The 13,705-nt window shown below is 43.7% G+C and overlaps 1 protein-coding gene and 1 long non-coding RNA gene across 2 annotated transcripts in view; one reads left to right on the top strand and one right to left on the bottom strand.

The window, feature by feature from the left end:
- psmd10 (proteasome 26S subunit, non-ATPase 10) overlaps positions 1–13,705 on the top strand; it is a 55,343-nt gene that overhangs the window by 15,415 nt on the left and 26,223 nt on the right. Inside the window, exon 4 of the mRNA XM_068047242.1 lies at positions 12,881–13,047. Within this exon, the coding sequence (XP_067903343.1) occupies positions 12,881–13,047 (167 nt within the window). The remainder of the gene's footprint in view (positions 1–12,880; positions 13,048–13,705) is intronic.
- Positions 1,163–5,880, bottom strand: LOC137377853 (uncharacterized). The gene is made up of 3 exons (XR_010976497.1): positions 5,828–5,880; positions 1,724–1,859; positions 1,163–1,605 (listed from the first exon to the last, which is right to left on the bottom strand). It is a non-coding gene; the product is annotated as an uncharacterized lncRNA (long non-coding RNA).

Below are 13,705 nucleotides of genomic sequence, written 5' to 3' on the forward strand. Positions count from 1 at the left end.
AGGTTAGACAGTGGAAATCTAGTTGCAATGCCCTCGTATCCATTTTCAAAAAAGGGCACAGTGCTAACCCAGGTAATTAGTGTAGTTAACATCCACAGAGGAAAATATTTGGAATCTTTAAAGACAATATCAAGAAATATCTGGATGAAGAGAAAATAATTAGTAGCTGTAGCCTAGAATTCAGAAAGGAAAATTATATTTGAGGAACCTGATAGAATTGTTTAACAAGGTTACAGATTTGGCGGATGTGGACTTTGCGAAAGCCTTTGACAAAATGCCAAACAGGAGACTACAGAAGATTCAAGGAAAAGTAGCAAATTGGACTAAAATCTAGTTAGAAGGGAGGAAACGAAGAAGACTCAAGACCAGTTTCTCAGTGGTTTGAAGTGGGTCATGGTGTTCCAAGGGGCTCTGTTTTGGGACTGCTTCTATTCAGAATGTATGTCGATGCCAAAGGGATAAAGAGAGTGATGTCTAGATTTGCAAATGTTACTAAAATCGGGTCATACTAAATAATCCTGAGAATGAAAGGAATCTGCAAGTGGATATTGAGAAGATGTTGGAATGGGCAAAAAAGTGTCAGATGGAATTCATTGTCAATCAAGGTGAGTTAGTACATTTTGAACTTTAACAAAATGGAAGTATGAAGGAAGGCTGAGCAGAGGGATTTGAAGGTTCACGTTCACAAGATGGTAAGTGCAGCACCTCAAATGGATAATGTCATTTTAAAAACAAACTAATGGAAGATTGAGCTTAATGGCATAAAATATAAAAGTGAATATACATAAAACCTTAGTAAACCACAGTTGGAATACTGAGTGGAGTTTTGAGCTCCACATTAAAGGAAGTGCATATTCATTAAAATACTGTTCAAAAAATACCTTTAGCTTTACTGCTTCTTGTCACTATTAAAGGCCTGCTCGCGTATGAAATTGAAACCCGACCTGGACCCGACCTGCCTACTGTAATAAAGTTAATTATATCAAACAGGTTATTGTGCTGTACCTTGTCCAAATGTTGTGATCCTCCATTCCGGCAGCAGCCAATTCCTACAGAATCGTGCTGATGGAGTTGGGAATCTGAGGTGAGCTTGATCTTGTCACCAACAGCACCCCCACCCCCCCACCCCTCTCATCTTTCTCACACAAGCACTTTGTGGCAGAGTTCATTGGATAGTGATCAGGGGTACAAACCTCGTGATTTCCTTACCCCCTCCCGTTTTTAGTCAACACAGTTTTCGGAGGGTTGGAGGGCTGTAGAGATTTGGAGTGGTGGAGGGGGGTGTATGTGCGAGGCCATGAAGATTTGAACATGAGCAATACAGAGGCCAAACTTTATCATTTTCTTACTGCTATTCCTAAGCTTAGTGAATTCAATACGGAGAGATTGGACCGGACACTAAATTTCAGTGAAAAGAAAGATTGATTGATTGGAAAAATGGCAGATCAGATAGCAGGCTTTCCCAGTGCTGTTTGATTGTTAATGGACAGTACTGCAGATTCCTAGTGCTGTCTGATTTTTAGTCTACAGGACTGCAGATCTGCAGTATTGTTTGAAGACTTCTGGTTGATCAGCATACACATAATGGCCAGCACCTCGAATAGCCTACATAGCAAAAAAAAATGTTAATGTTGACAAAGTATGTTGAACAATTTCTAGCATTGACATTTAATGCAATTTTACATAAAGGTTAGTGTCACTTTAAAAAAAAAAAAAATCTTACCCTAGATTATTTGATGTCATGGGTGAATCTCAACCCTCCAGCAAGTGCTGCTTGTTATTTGCTTTTACACACTACTGTCTCGTTCCTCTATAAGATTACAGTTCAGTCTTAGAAGAGATAAAGCATCCCAGAAGCCCTGATTTGAAGTATTAAAATGCAAAACAAATAATCGAACAATGATCAAATATAGTTAAGTATTTATTAAACATCTTTCTTCCAACTCCTTGAGTAGATAAAATTAAAGATCCCAACTCTAGGAGCCAAACTAAATTTTTGTAGATAACTTTCAAATACGCATAGTATTTCTCTTTTCTGTAAGAAATATCAACCTGACTCTTCCGAGACTTTCAAACAATGGCTTGACTCCCTCATGATTTTTAAGCAGTCTTCTCATGAGAGTATTCACTTTTTCTCTACAAAGAAAGACTTGCTGTTCTCCACCTTTCACAACCTCAGGACGTCTCAAACCACTTTCAACCCACTGAAGGTCTTTGTGACTTGTAGTCACTGTTGTAAAGAAGGAAACTCAGCAGCCATTGCCCACAGCAAGCTCCCACAAACAGCACTGTGATAACCAGATAAGACAGAAACAAATTGCGTCAAACTGTAGATTAAAAAGAAAACAAATAGCCAACTCCACCAAAGCACCCAATCGGCAGTTTGGTGAACATTTGATTTAGTAGAAGAGTCACTGACCTGAAACGTTAACTCTGCTTCTCTCTCCACAGATGCTGCCATACCTGCTGAGTATTTCCAGCTTTTCTTGTTTTTATTTCAGATTTCCAGCATCTGCAGTATTTTGCTTTTATTTGATTTAGTAGTCTCTGTTACAGACATGGCAAAGAAAAGGGAAAAAAAAGGTCTTATAAATTGTCGTGTTAAAAAAAAAGTCAACAGTGGAAGGCTTGAGGACAGTCCTCCGCTGGTCAATTGTCCTTCCAGCTACGCTGAACTTCCTCTCGCTGCTGCTGTTCGTCGGAATGCAAAGTATACTTCTAGCCAGCTTGGCCAATTTAGGGTATGCAACACTGTTCCTTCCACCAGCCCAACAGATCATGCTCGTTTTCCATCGTCAACACAGAAGGCCTCTGTGCTGTGTACTGCTGCACTTCATCATTTGTGTCCATTTCTTCATGAACATTCTCCCATTCAGCAAATTCGGTCACTGCTTTCTTGGCAGCTGTAGGTTCATCGTCAACCGCTTTCCTTTCCTTCACAGGGTCTTCTGTTTTAAAGTTGTTGATAAGTCTGCGCACTTCAGAATGAACTTCTTCCCCATCATGGCTGGACAACATTCACAGCTGATTAAATTTAGGCCAGAGAAATGTTGTTATCTTGTGCACGTCATTTATTTCAACTTTCTTCAGAAGCCACTCTCTGTGCCGTTACCTGACAACTGCTTGCATTGGAGTATCTGAAGAAAGTGGCAGACAGAGTCGTTTAAGTTTCTCAAACCACGGAATTACCAGATTCAATGTAGGATACTGGTTTCCCTTGAGTTCCCTTTGAGCTTCATAAAACGGTCGGAGGAAATCAACCAAAAACTGCAAGACATCGGAGGTGATGTTTTCCAGCCTATCGTTTTCCCCACTCTTCCAATTTCTCATGCAGTTCATGATCAATATCCTGAATTGAATTCAGTGTCAGATACACAGTACTGTACCTTGTTTCTCCCATTGGATTTACAGTTTTAGACAACCGTGCAGCAAGACCAGACTGTTTAACGTATGTCACCAAGGCTTCGGCATGATGTATAGTGTCGACAACGTCCGGAGCTTCAGAAGCTAATTCCTTTGGATCAAGTGAATGTCGAAGGACCGTGTTATATACGTGGTCCTGGCAATCCAGACGTTGATATGGTCTAAGAGCAAGCACGATGTTAGCGCCTTGATCTGTCACCCAGACTAATTTATTTAAATTTGCTGGGTCAAATCCAAAAAGTATTCACTAGTGGCTTTAAAATCTCACACCTGATGTTTTCGCCAGTTTTGGCATCCTCCATTGGAAACATTGCTGTTAAAACTTTGGCATTAAGTTGAAAATCTACTGTGATGTAATGACAGGTTATCGACATATAATGGATTTTACGGTAGTCATCCGTCCACATGTCAGTTGTCATTCCCCGATCCTTGTGTCAGGAATCTGAGAAATTAATTGTTTTCTCTTCAGCCGTATCACAACACCTTCTTGAAACTGTACTTGAATTTAGTATCAGCCTTTACTGATGCTGATACCCGACTGTATGCAGCACCCACATTGATGAGCTCTCGTGCTAGCTCAACAAACCCTTCACCAGAGACAGTTTGGAAAGGTCGAATATCCTTGCAACAGAGACTCACACATTTGTTTGTAATTTCTGATTTCTTGTGAGCGGGTATGTTTTTTTCTGCTCATCTGTACAAACAAAGTTAGGTACGACTGATTTGGCCCTAAAGGCCTGCTCAGGTCGGGAAAAAACCTGACCTGAACCCGACAGGACCACATCAGACCTGAGCCTGACCCAGCCCGAGTCCCTCCAATTTTTCCCGTGCCCAACCCAACCACCAGAATGTTCCCTTTACCTACCTTGTGACTCCCAATCTTCAGGAAGCTGCAGCATGAGCGTGATGACATCATGGAGATGCTCACTGAGTTTCCCTCTTTGTCCCAGACTCGTAGTTCGGGTAGGTTTTTTACTTTTAACACTTACCTGCTAATATTTCTGTGTCTGTCTGACCCCGACCGAGCCCGAAAGCCGGACCCGGAAGAGCGATCCAACCCGAACCTGACACATGTCGTCTGATCCCATTGGGTTCGGGTCGGGTAGCAGGCCTGTACTTGGCCCTGCTGCAGGGCAAGTATAACCTTTCTCTGTGCTGCTGCAAAGATTAATTTCCTGTCTTTTTGCTCTCCTATTTTAATAGAAGTTTGTAAGATTTGCATTGTACAAATCTATTTGAGCTTTTACTATCATGGAAAACAACAGCATTGAAATGTTTCCAAACAGAAGATTTACCTTTTCCGGCTACAGACTTTCCATTGCTAAAGATTCTCCAGTAGACGGCATTTGTTTTACATCCATAGTGCACTAGAGTGTAGAATCACTTAGATTCATGGAAGCTACAGCATAAGCACGATGACGTTATAGAGACGCTCACCGCGGAGTCCGCATTGCACGTTTCCCGCCTTGACGTTCTGCATGTTCATTTGAAGCTTACTTCCTGGAGCAAGGCAGCACTGTCCACATCCAGCCCGACCTGACCCGAACCCGAATGCTGGACCCGGAAGAGAGACCCGAACCCAACACATGTCGTCCAGTCTGGTCGGGTTCGGGTCAGGTAGCCACGCTTTAGTCACTATCCTCTTCCTGACCTTGGCATTTTCTGAGCCCCTCCTTCATTTACTTCTCTGTTTCCCTAGCAGGCTGCTCTATGCCTCTTGCTAATTCAACCTCTGGCCACTTTTCATTTTCAGTGGTTGCACACTCATTTTCACCCTGCTGTCCTGTTACTGAGGCAGTCTGTGGCTTTTCCTTTTTACAAATTTCTCTCCCTTCCACCATGCTCTCTCTGACTCTAGACTTGCTTGCAGTCCTTCTCCAGCTGTGGGGGTGAACTCTGAAACCCACTGACCCCTACACAGCCAGAAAACCACAATGACAAACATGAAAGTAAAACTGGCCTGATTGCTTCATCACCTCATTGCCAGAATGGAATTCTTGTAACTCTGCATTGCATTTATCACTGGTTTGGTAATGATTTCCCCCACCTACTCATGTGGATCATTTGACTCGGCAGCCCAGTTCCTGTGAAAGTTCTGGCTTTCATTTTGTGTACTTTACATATTCTCTTCTGGTCTCTTTTTTTTTTGTTCATGTTTTGTATTCGAGACTACAAACCTTTTTAGCATGCAAATGTATTTGAGGGGGAGAGAATAAAACATATTAAGAAAAGCAGAATACTACAAATGCTGGAATACTCAGAAGTTCAGGCAGCATCTGTGGAGAAAGAAACCGTGAACATTTCAGGTTGATGACTTTTTGCATCATCAAAGCTCTATTTTCATTACAACTTGTCAAAACTCAAGTTCATTACCTGATAATGTCAGAATGGCACAATGGCTTACCTTCTGCTTCTGTACCCGATTGTTTGTCAGCCATCTCTCCAGCTATCTGTTATCCAACATATAATGGTTCAATGATAATTTTGTCAATTGAGGTGGTACTGTTTAATCCATTTCAGATCATTCTTTACTATAGGGTGCTAACTGATGGCACTGTGACCACATAGCTCACTTAAATTCACTTGTATTCTATAAGACAATTGACCTATTTCATACTTGGAAAAACGTAGATGTAATGAGCTGCCATGGAATATTGTTCTGATGAAAGGTCACAGACCTGAAACGTTAATTCTGCTTCTCTCTCCACTTCTGCCTGACCTGCTGAGTATTTCCAGCATTTTCTCTCTTTATTTCAGATTTCCAGCATCTGCAATATTTTGCTTTTATTATATGAGCTGGCCTGACTTGTGCATTATGTTTTTGCACTATGGCCCCTTTTACATAATGCTGAATAATGCATAGCTCTGAAATTTCTTTACTTTTAAACGTTTGTCCTGCCTCTCTCACCCTCAGCATGAGGATGAGCTTAAACTATCAGTGCAACTTCTATTCAGTGGTTTCAAGGTTATAAACATAGTATCTTACTTTTCATTTCATGATCTCAATAGCCCTAGCGGATCTAGGTCTGACTTCTTCACTGGGTTCTTCAGTCCAACTTAATGATCATCTGACCAAATTTCATGGTGCATAGCAGTATCACTTCCTCCTCCAGAGGGAGTTCACATCCATTAGTGGCTGGAATTCAGTACCTACCCTCTGAAGAAGATTCCAAGAATCGGCTGCTAAAGCTACCTTGATTAATCCATAAGAACTGTTAATTTATTAAAATGAGTCCCTCTCTGGGCTGCAATTCTAAGCATTTTTAGATTGCACTTCATGTCACTGCCTGCAAGATTCACCATAACTTGTGACTTGTCATAAGATGTAAAATGCTTGGCTCTGAAAGTCTATTTATAATGAGGACATAGTTACCATCAGTCATGTGTCTTGTAATTTACTGAAAGCATATGTACAAGCCAGTTGAAAACTAAAGAGACTGGAGGAGCTAACTTGAAATGATACTTTTTTTAATATGTATTTGAAATGTCTAATGTATGCACTTACCATTGTTGTGATTTTTGGTCTCACTTTTTGTCAATAATTAATGATGAAATTGCCCATGTAGACATTTTGGAATGAAAATCCTGGGAGTGAAGTTGGTCTTGGACAGTAGTGCAAAATGGGTGATAGTTACCAACCAAAATCAATTTCACTCTCCTTTGTAAACAGTGCCTGTAACACAGTAATTGCTTGCTGCAGTGAGTAGGTGGTACTCTGGAGTGATTTTCTGGAGTCGCCCAGCTTTAACATAGAACATAGAACATAGAACATACAGCACAGAACAGGCCCTTCGGCCCACAATGTTGTGCCGATCCTTTGTCCTCTGTCAAGGACAATTTAATCTATACCCCATCATTCTCCTTTATCCATATACCTATCCAAAAGCCTTTTGAAAGTCCCTAAAGTTTCTGACTCAACAACTTCCCCGGGCAAGGCATTCCATGCCTCGACCACTCTCTGGGTAAAGAACCTTCCCCTGACATCCCCCTTATATCTCCCACCCTTCACCTTAAATTTATGACCCCTTGTAACGCTTTGCTCCACCCGGGGAAAAAGTTTCTGACTGTCTACCCTATCTATTCCCCTGATCATCTTATAAACCTCTATCATGTCACCCCTCATCCTTCTCCTTTCTAATGAGAAGAGGCCTAGAATGTTCAGCCTTTCCTCGTAAGACTTATTCTCCATTCCAGGCAACATCCTGGTAAATCTCCTCTGCACCCTCTCCAAGGCTTCCACATCCTTCCTAAAATGAGGCGACCAGAACTGCACACAGTACTCCAAATGAGGCCTTACCAAGGTCCTGTACAGCTGCATCATCACCTCACGGCTCTTAAATTCAATCCCTCTGCTAATGAACGCTAACACCCCATATGCCTTCTTCACAGCCCTATCCACTTGAGTTGCAACTTTCAATGATCTATGCACATAGACCCCAAGGTCTCTCTGCTCCTCCACATGCCCAAGAACCCTACCGTTAACCCAGTATTTTGCATTCATGTTTGTCCTTCCAAAATGGACGACCTCACACTTTTCAGGGTTAAACTCCATCTGCCACTTTTCAGCCCAGCACTGCAACCTATCCAAGTCCCTTTGCAGACGACAATAGCCCTCCTCGGTATCCACAACTCCACCAACCTTTGTATCATCTGCAAATTTACTGACCCACCCTTCGACTTCCTCATCCAAGTCGTTAATAAAAATCACAAACAGGAGAGGACCCAGAACTGATCCCTGCGGCACGCCACTGGTAACTGGGCTCCAGGCTGAGTATTTACCATCTAAGACCACTCTCTGCCTTCTATCAGTTAGCCAATTCTTAATCCAACTGGCCACATTCCCCACTATCCCATGCCTCCTGACTTTCTCCATAAGTCTACCATGGGGGACCTTATCAAATGCCTTACTAAAATCCATGTACACCACATCCACTGGTTTACCCTCATCCACTTGCTTGGTCACCTGCTCAAAGAATTCAATCAGGCTTGTGAGGCAAGACCTACCCCTCACAAAACCGTGCTGACTGTCCCGAATCAAGCAGTGTCTTTCCAGATGCTCATAAATCCTATCCCTCAGCACCTTTTCCATCAACTTGCCTACCACCGAAGTAAGACTAACTGGCCTGTAATTCCCAGGGTTGTTCCTATTCCCTTTCTTGAACAGGGGCACAACATTTGCCACCCTCCAATCACCTGGTACCACCCCCGTCAGCAGAGAAGATGAAAAGATCATTGCCAGCGGCTCTGCAATTTCATCCCTTGCTTCCCATAACATCCTTGGATATACCCCGTCAGGCCCGGGGGACTTGTCTATCTTCAAGTTATTCAAAAACCCCAACACATCTTCCCTCCTAACGAGCACTTCCTCGAGCTTACCAGTCTGTTTCACACCGTCCTCTTCAGTAATACACCCCTTCTCATTCGTAAATACCGAAGAGAAGTACTCATTCAAAACCTCACTTATCTCTTCCGGCTCAACACACAGTCTCCCGCTATTGTCCTTGACCGGACCTATGGTCCCCCTAGTCATCCTCATATTTCTGACATACGCGTAAAAGGCCTTGGGGTTTTCTTTTATCCTACCCGCCAAGCATTTTTCATGCCCTCTCTTAGCTCTCCTAATCCCTTTCTTCAGATCCTTCCTGGCCATCTTGTATCCCTCCAGAGCTATGCCTGTGCCCTTTTTCCTCAACTTTATATACGCATCCTTCTTCTTCCTAACAAGACTCTCAACCTCTCTTGTCAACCACGGTTCCCTCACATGACCATCCCTTCCCTGTCTGACAGGGACATGCTTATCAATGGCCCCTACTATCTGCTCCTTGAAAAAGTTCCACATTTCGACCGTGCCCTTCCCTGCCAGCATATGCTCCCAACTTATGCTCCTCAGTTCCTGCCTGACAGCATCATATCTACCCTTCCCCCAATTGTATACCTTGCCCTGTTGCACATACCTATCCTTCTCCATTACCACAGTGAATGCTACAGAATTGTGATCACTATCTCCAAAGTGCTCGCCCACCAACAGCTCTATCACTTGCCCTGGTTCATTACCTAGTACCAAATCCAATATTGCCTCCCCTCTGGTCGGGCAGTCTACATACTGAGTCAGAAAAGCTTCCTGGACATACTGCACAAACACTACCCCATCCAAACTATTCGATCTAAAGAGTTGCCAATCAATATTTGGGAAGTTGAAATCCCCCATAATTACTACCCTGTGACTTCTGCTCCTTTCCAAAATCTGTTTCCCAATCTGCTCTTCCACCTCCCTGCTGCTATTGGGGGGCCTATAGAAAACTCCCATCAAGGTGACTGCTCCTTTCCTGTTCCTGACCTCAACCCACAGTGCCTCAGTCGGCAGATCCTCCTCGAAAATTCTTTCAGCAGTTGTTACACTATTTCTAACTAACAATGCCACCCCCCCACCTCTTTTACCACCATTCCTAATCTTATGAAAACATCTATAACCAGGTACCTCCAAAAACCATTCCTCCCCCTCACCTATCCACGTTTCAGTGATGGCCACAACATCGTAGTCCCAAGTGCCCATCCACGCCTTCAATTCACTCACCTTATTCCTGATGCTTCTTGCGTTGAAGTATACGCACTTTAACCCTTCTCCGTGCCCATCTGTCCTCTGTGACAGTGCTACCTTCCCCAATACCTCACTACACTCTTTGTCTTTCTGAGTGGACCCACTGGTCCCTGGATTACAAGTCCGGTTCCCATCCCCCTCCCAAACTAGTTTAAACCCTCCCGAACAGTACTAGCAAACCTCCCTCCCAGGATATTGGTGCCCCTCTGGTTCAGATGCAGCCCGTCCTGTTTGAACAGGTCCCATCTTCCCCAGAATGCAGTCCAATTATCCAAGAACTGGAAGCCCTCCCTCCTACACCATTCCTGCAGCCACGTGTTCAGCTGTGCTCTCTCCCTATTCCTAGCCTCACTATCACGTGGCGCCGGCAACAAACCAGAGATAACAACTCTGTCCGTCCGAGCTTTCAGCTTCCAGCCTAACTCCCTAAACTCACTTCTAACATCTGTGCCACCCTTCCTTCCTACGTCGTTGGTGCCAATGTGCACCACGACCTCTGGCTGCTCCCCCTCCCCTTTAAGGATCCTGAAGACGCGATCACAAACATCACGGACCCTGGCACCAGGGAGGCAACAAACCATCCGTGCGTCTCGCCTGCGCCCACAGAACCGCCTGTCCGTACTCCTCACCATCGAGTCCCCGATGACTAGTGCTCTCCCATTCTCCCTCCTTCCCTTCTGAGCCACAGTGCAGGACCCCGTGCCAGAGGCCCGGTCACTGCAGCCTGCCCCCGATAGGCCGTCCCCCCCAACAGTATCTAAAACTGTATACTTGTTGTTGAGGGGAACGACCACAGGAGATCCCTGCACTGACCTCTTCCCACCTCTAACTGTTACCCAGCTGCCTTTGATTTGTGGAGTAACGACCTCCGTGTAGCTTCTATCTATCAACCCCTCAGCTTCCCGAATGATCCTCAGTTCATCCAGCTCCAGCTCCAATTCCCTAACACGGTCTGATAGGAGCTGGAGACGGATGCACTTCCAGCAGGTGAAGTCGGCAGGGCCACCGGAGGTTTCCCTCACCTCGAACATTCTGCAGGAGGAGCAATACACTACACTGGCTGCCATTTCTTTTATTCAATTACCCCTTAGTTAAGTACAACTATAGATATTAACAAAAACAGTAAATAGCTTACCTGCTCAGTCCTTTTTGGTTAGAGGAGGAGGGTAAAAAGGGTCTTATTATTAGGTTAGAGGAGGAGGATGGGTGGGAGACACTACATGTGTAGTGGCTCGGGTTTACTCAGCTCCGCACCTTTAAGGAAAATACCTACCCAGGAGTCCTCGCTGCCGACCAGCTTCCGGTTCCTCCGGCGCCAAAAGAAACTCAAAGACAAGGAAAACAGTAAGTACTTACTTTTAAAACACAGCTCCTGATGCCTTCACTCACCCACCGAAGAGTCGCTACCTTCTCCTGCTGCTCCGCCGGGAAATGAGGCCGAGTCCACGGAGCTCCGCACCTTTAAGGAAAATACCTACCCAGGAGTCCTCGCTGCCGACCAGCTTCCGGTTCCTCCGGCGCCAAAAGAAACTCAAAGACAAGGAAAACAGTAAGTAAAACAGTAAGTACTTACTTTTAAAACACAGCTCCTGATGCCTTCACTCACCCACCGAAGAGTCGCTACCTTCTCCTGCTGCTCCGCCGGGAAATGTCACCATCTTGGATATTAAAATGAGCAGTGCGACAGACAATTTACGAGTGTATTATGCTTAATACATAATACAAAAGGAGGTGTAATACCTGCCCATTTACCTCCTCTCCTCTCTATCCCAGGCCCCAAACACTCCTTTCAGGTGAAGCAGCGATTTACTTGTACTTTCAATGTAGTATACTGTATTCGCTGCTCACAATGTGGTCTTCTCTACATTGGGGAGACCAAACGTAGACTGGATGACCGCTTTGAGAATACCTCAGCTCAGTCTGCAAGCAGGACCCCGAGCTTCCGGTTGCTCACATCTCTGTCCTGGGATTGCTGCAGTGTTCCAGTAAACATCAGCGCAAGCTCGAGGAACAGCATCTCATTGACCAATTAGGCACACTACAGCCTGCTGGACTGAACATTGAGTTCAATAATTTCAGAGCATGACGGGGCCCCCCATTTTATTTTCAGTTTTTCTTTTTCCTTTTTAAAAATTTTTTTTTTTTGTGTTTATTTTATTTCGTCTTAGTTTGTCAGTTTGCTTACCCACTTTTTTTCATGTTTGTGCTTGCGGCTGTTCAATTTTCAGTCCGTTAACACCCTTTCTGTACTAATGCTTTGTCTTTCAACACACCATTAACATATTGTTTGCCTTTGCTGCACGACCTTCTGGTCAGCTATTCTGTGACCTTGTCCTATCTACACCTTCTCCTTTGTTATCTCTTGCCCCACCCCTGCTTTACTTGCTTATAACCTTTTACATTTCTAATATTTGCCGGTTCTGAAGAAAGGTCACTGACCTGAAACGTTAACTCTGCTTCTTTGTCCACAGATGCTGCCAGACCTGCTAATTTCCAAAATGTCTTGTTTTTATTTCAGATTTCCAGCATCCGCAGTATTTTGCTTTTATTTTTATGTTTAATTTTAATGGTTGATTAGATCATTCTCTTTATGCCACTTTTGGCTTATTCATCCTTGTGGAAGTATTCCGGGTTCTCCCGCAGTTGAATATGAGACAAATCTGTTGTCAGTCTGATGCCAGTAATGTTGATAACTCCTCCTTCTGTTTTTCGCGTCTCCAAAGGATGGTTGCAGAGTGCGGAATCAAACCAGAACCCCACTGCACGGTGTCACAACCGTTTAATGTTGCGTTTATTATTGTCAGGCAGCAAACTTTTTTTTTAAAACCCTAATTCTCTTCTCCCTATCTTTTGCTATAGATTGCTTGCATGTTGTTGGAGAATGGAGCAGACCCTAATGTTACAGACAATATCCACTCCACTCCCTTGCATAGAGCCTCAGCAAAAGGAAACTTCCGTCTTGTACAGATCTTGCTGAAGCATAGTGCCTCTACAAACCTCCAGGACTTGGAGGGAAACACACCACTGTAAGTACTTCACTTCCTTTTAAGGGGTGTAGTTCATGTAGGATAGGGGGTATTAAAAAAACATAAGTGTAAAATCTGAAGTATAACTCTAAACAACTTTTGGCTTCCACATCGTGTCACATATATCACTAATCATAGAATAAGTGATTTTAAAAATGTTGACAAAAATGGGACCAGTGTTCTAGCGAGTTGCATAACTAGGGAAATAAAGAGGGCTTTAAACTAAATAGAGGACGGAAGGGATCATGTAGGGGAAGGTTGAGTAAATTAAAGAAAAATGACAAGGCAATAGATCAAGGTAGCAATAAAGGTAATGATCAGACTATGGCAGGAAGGGACAGTGATTGCAATCTTAAGAGTGTGCCAGCAGCTAGGGCCAGAGTTTACAAAAACAGTAAAATAACTGACTTAAGGGTTCTGTACCTGAATGCCTGCAGCATTTGCAATGAAACAGATAAATTGTCAGCTCAGATAGAAATGCGCATCTATGATCTAATAGCCAAGTGAGGAGGAGTCAAAGGGCTTCCCTCTTTTCCCTCTCATTGTTTGACCACAACAGGTTTAATTCTTTCTTAAAGTGGATGTACTGGCCAATTCAGTAGGTATTTGATTACTTGCTTGCTTTGATCATCATAAACCAATTGGACAGGTTTTCTTG

Source organism: Heterodontus francisci, chromosome 15 (assembly GCF_036365525.1).
Source record: "Heterodontus francisci isolate sHetFra1 chromosome 15, sHetFra1.hap1, whole genome shotgun sequence".
Classification (NCBI taxonomy): domain Eukaryota; kingdom Metazoa; phylum Chordata; class Chondrichthyes; order Heterodontiformes; family Heterodontidae; genus Heterodontus; species Heterodontus francisci.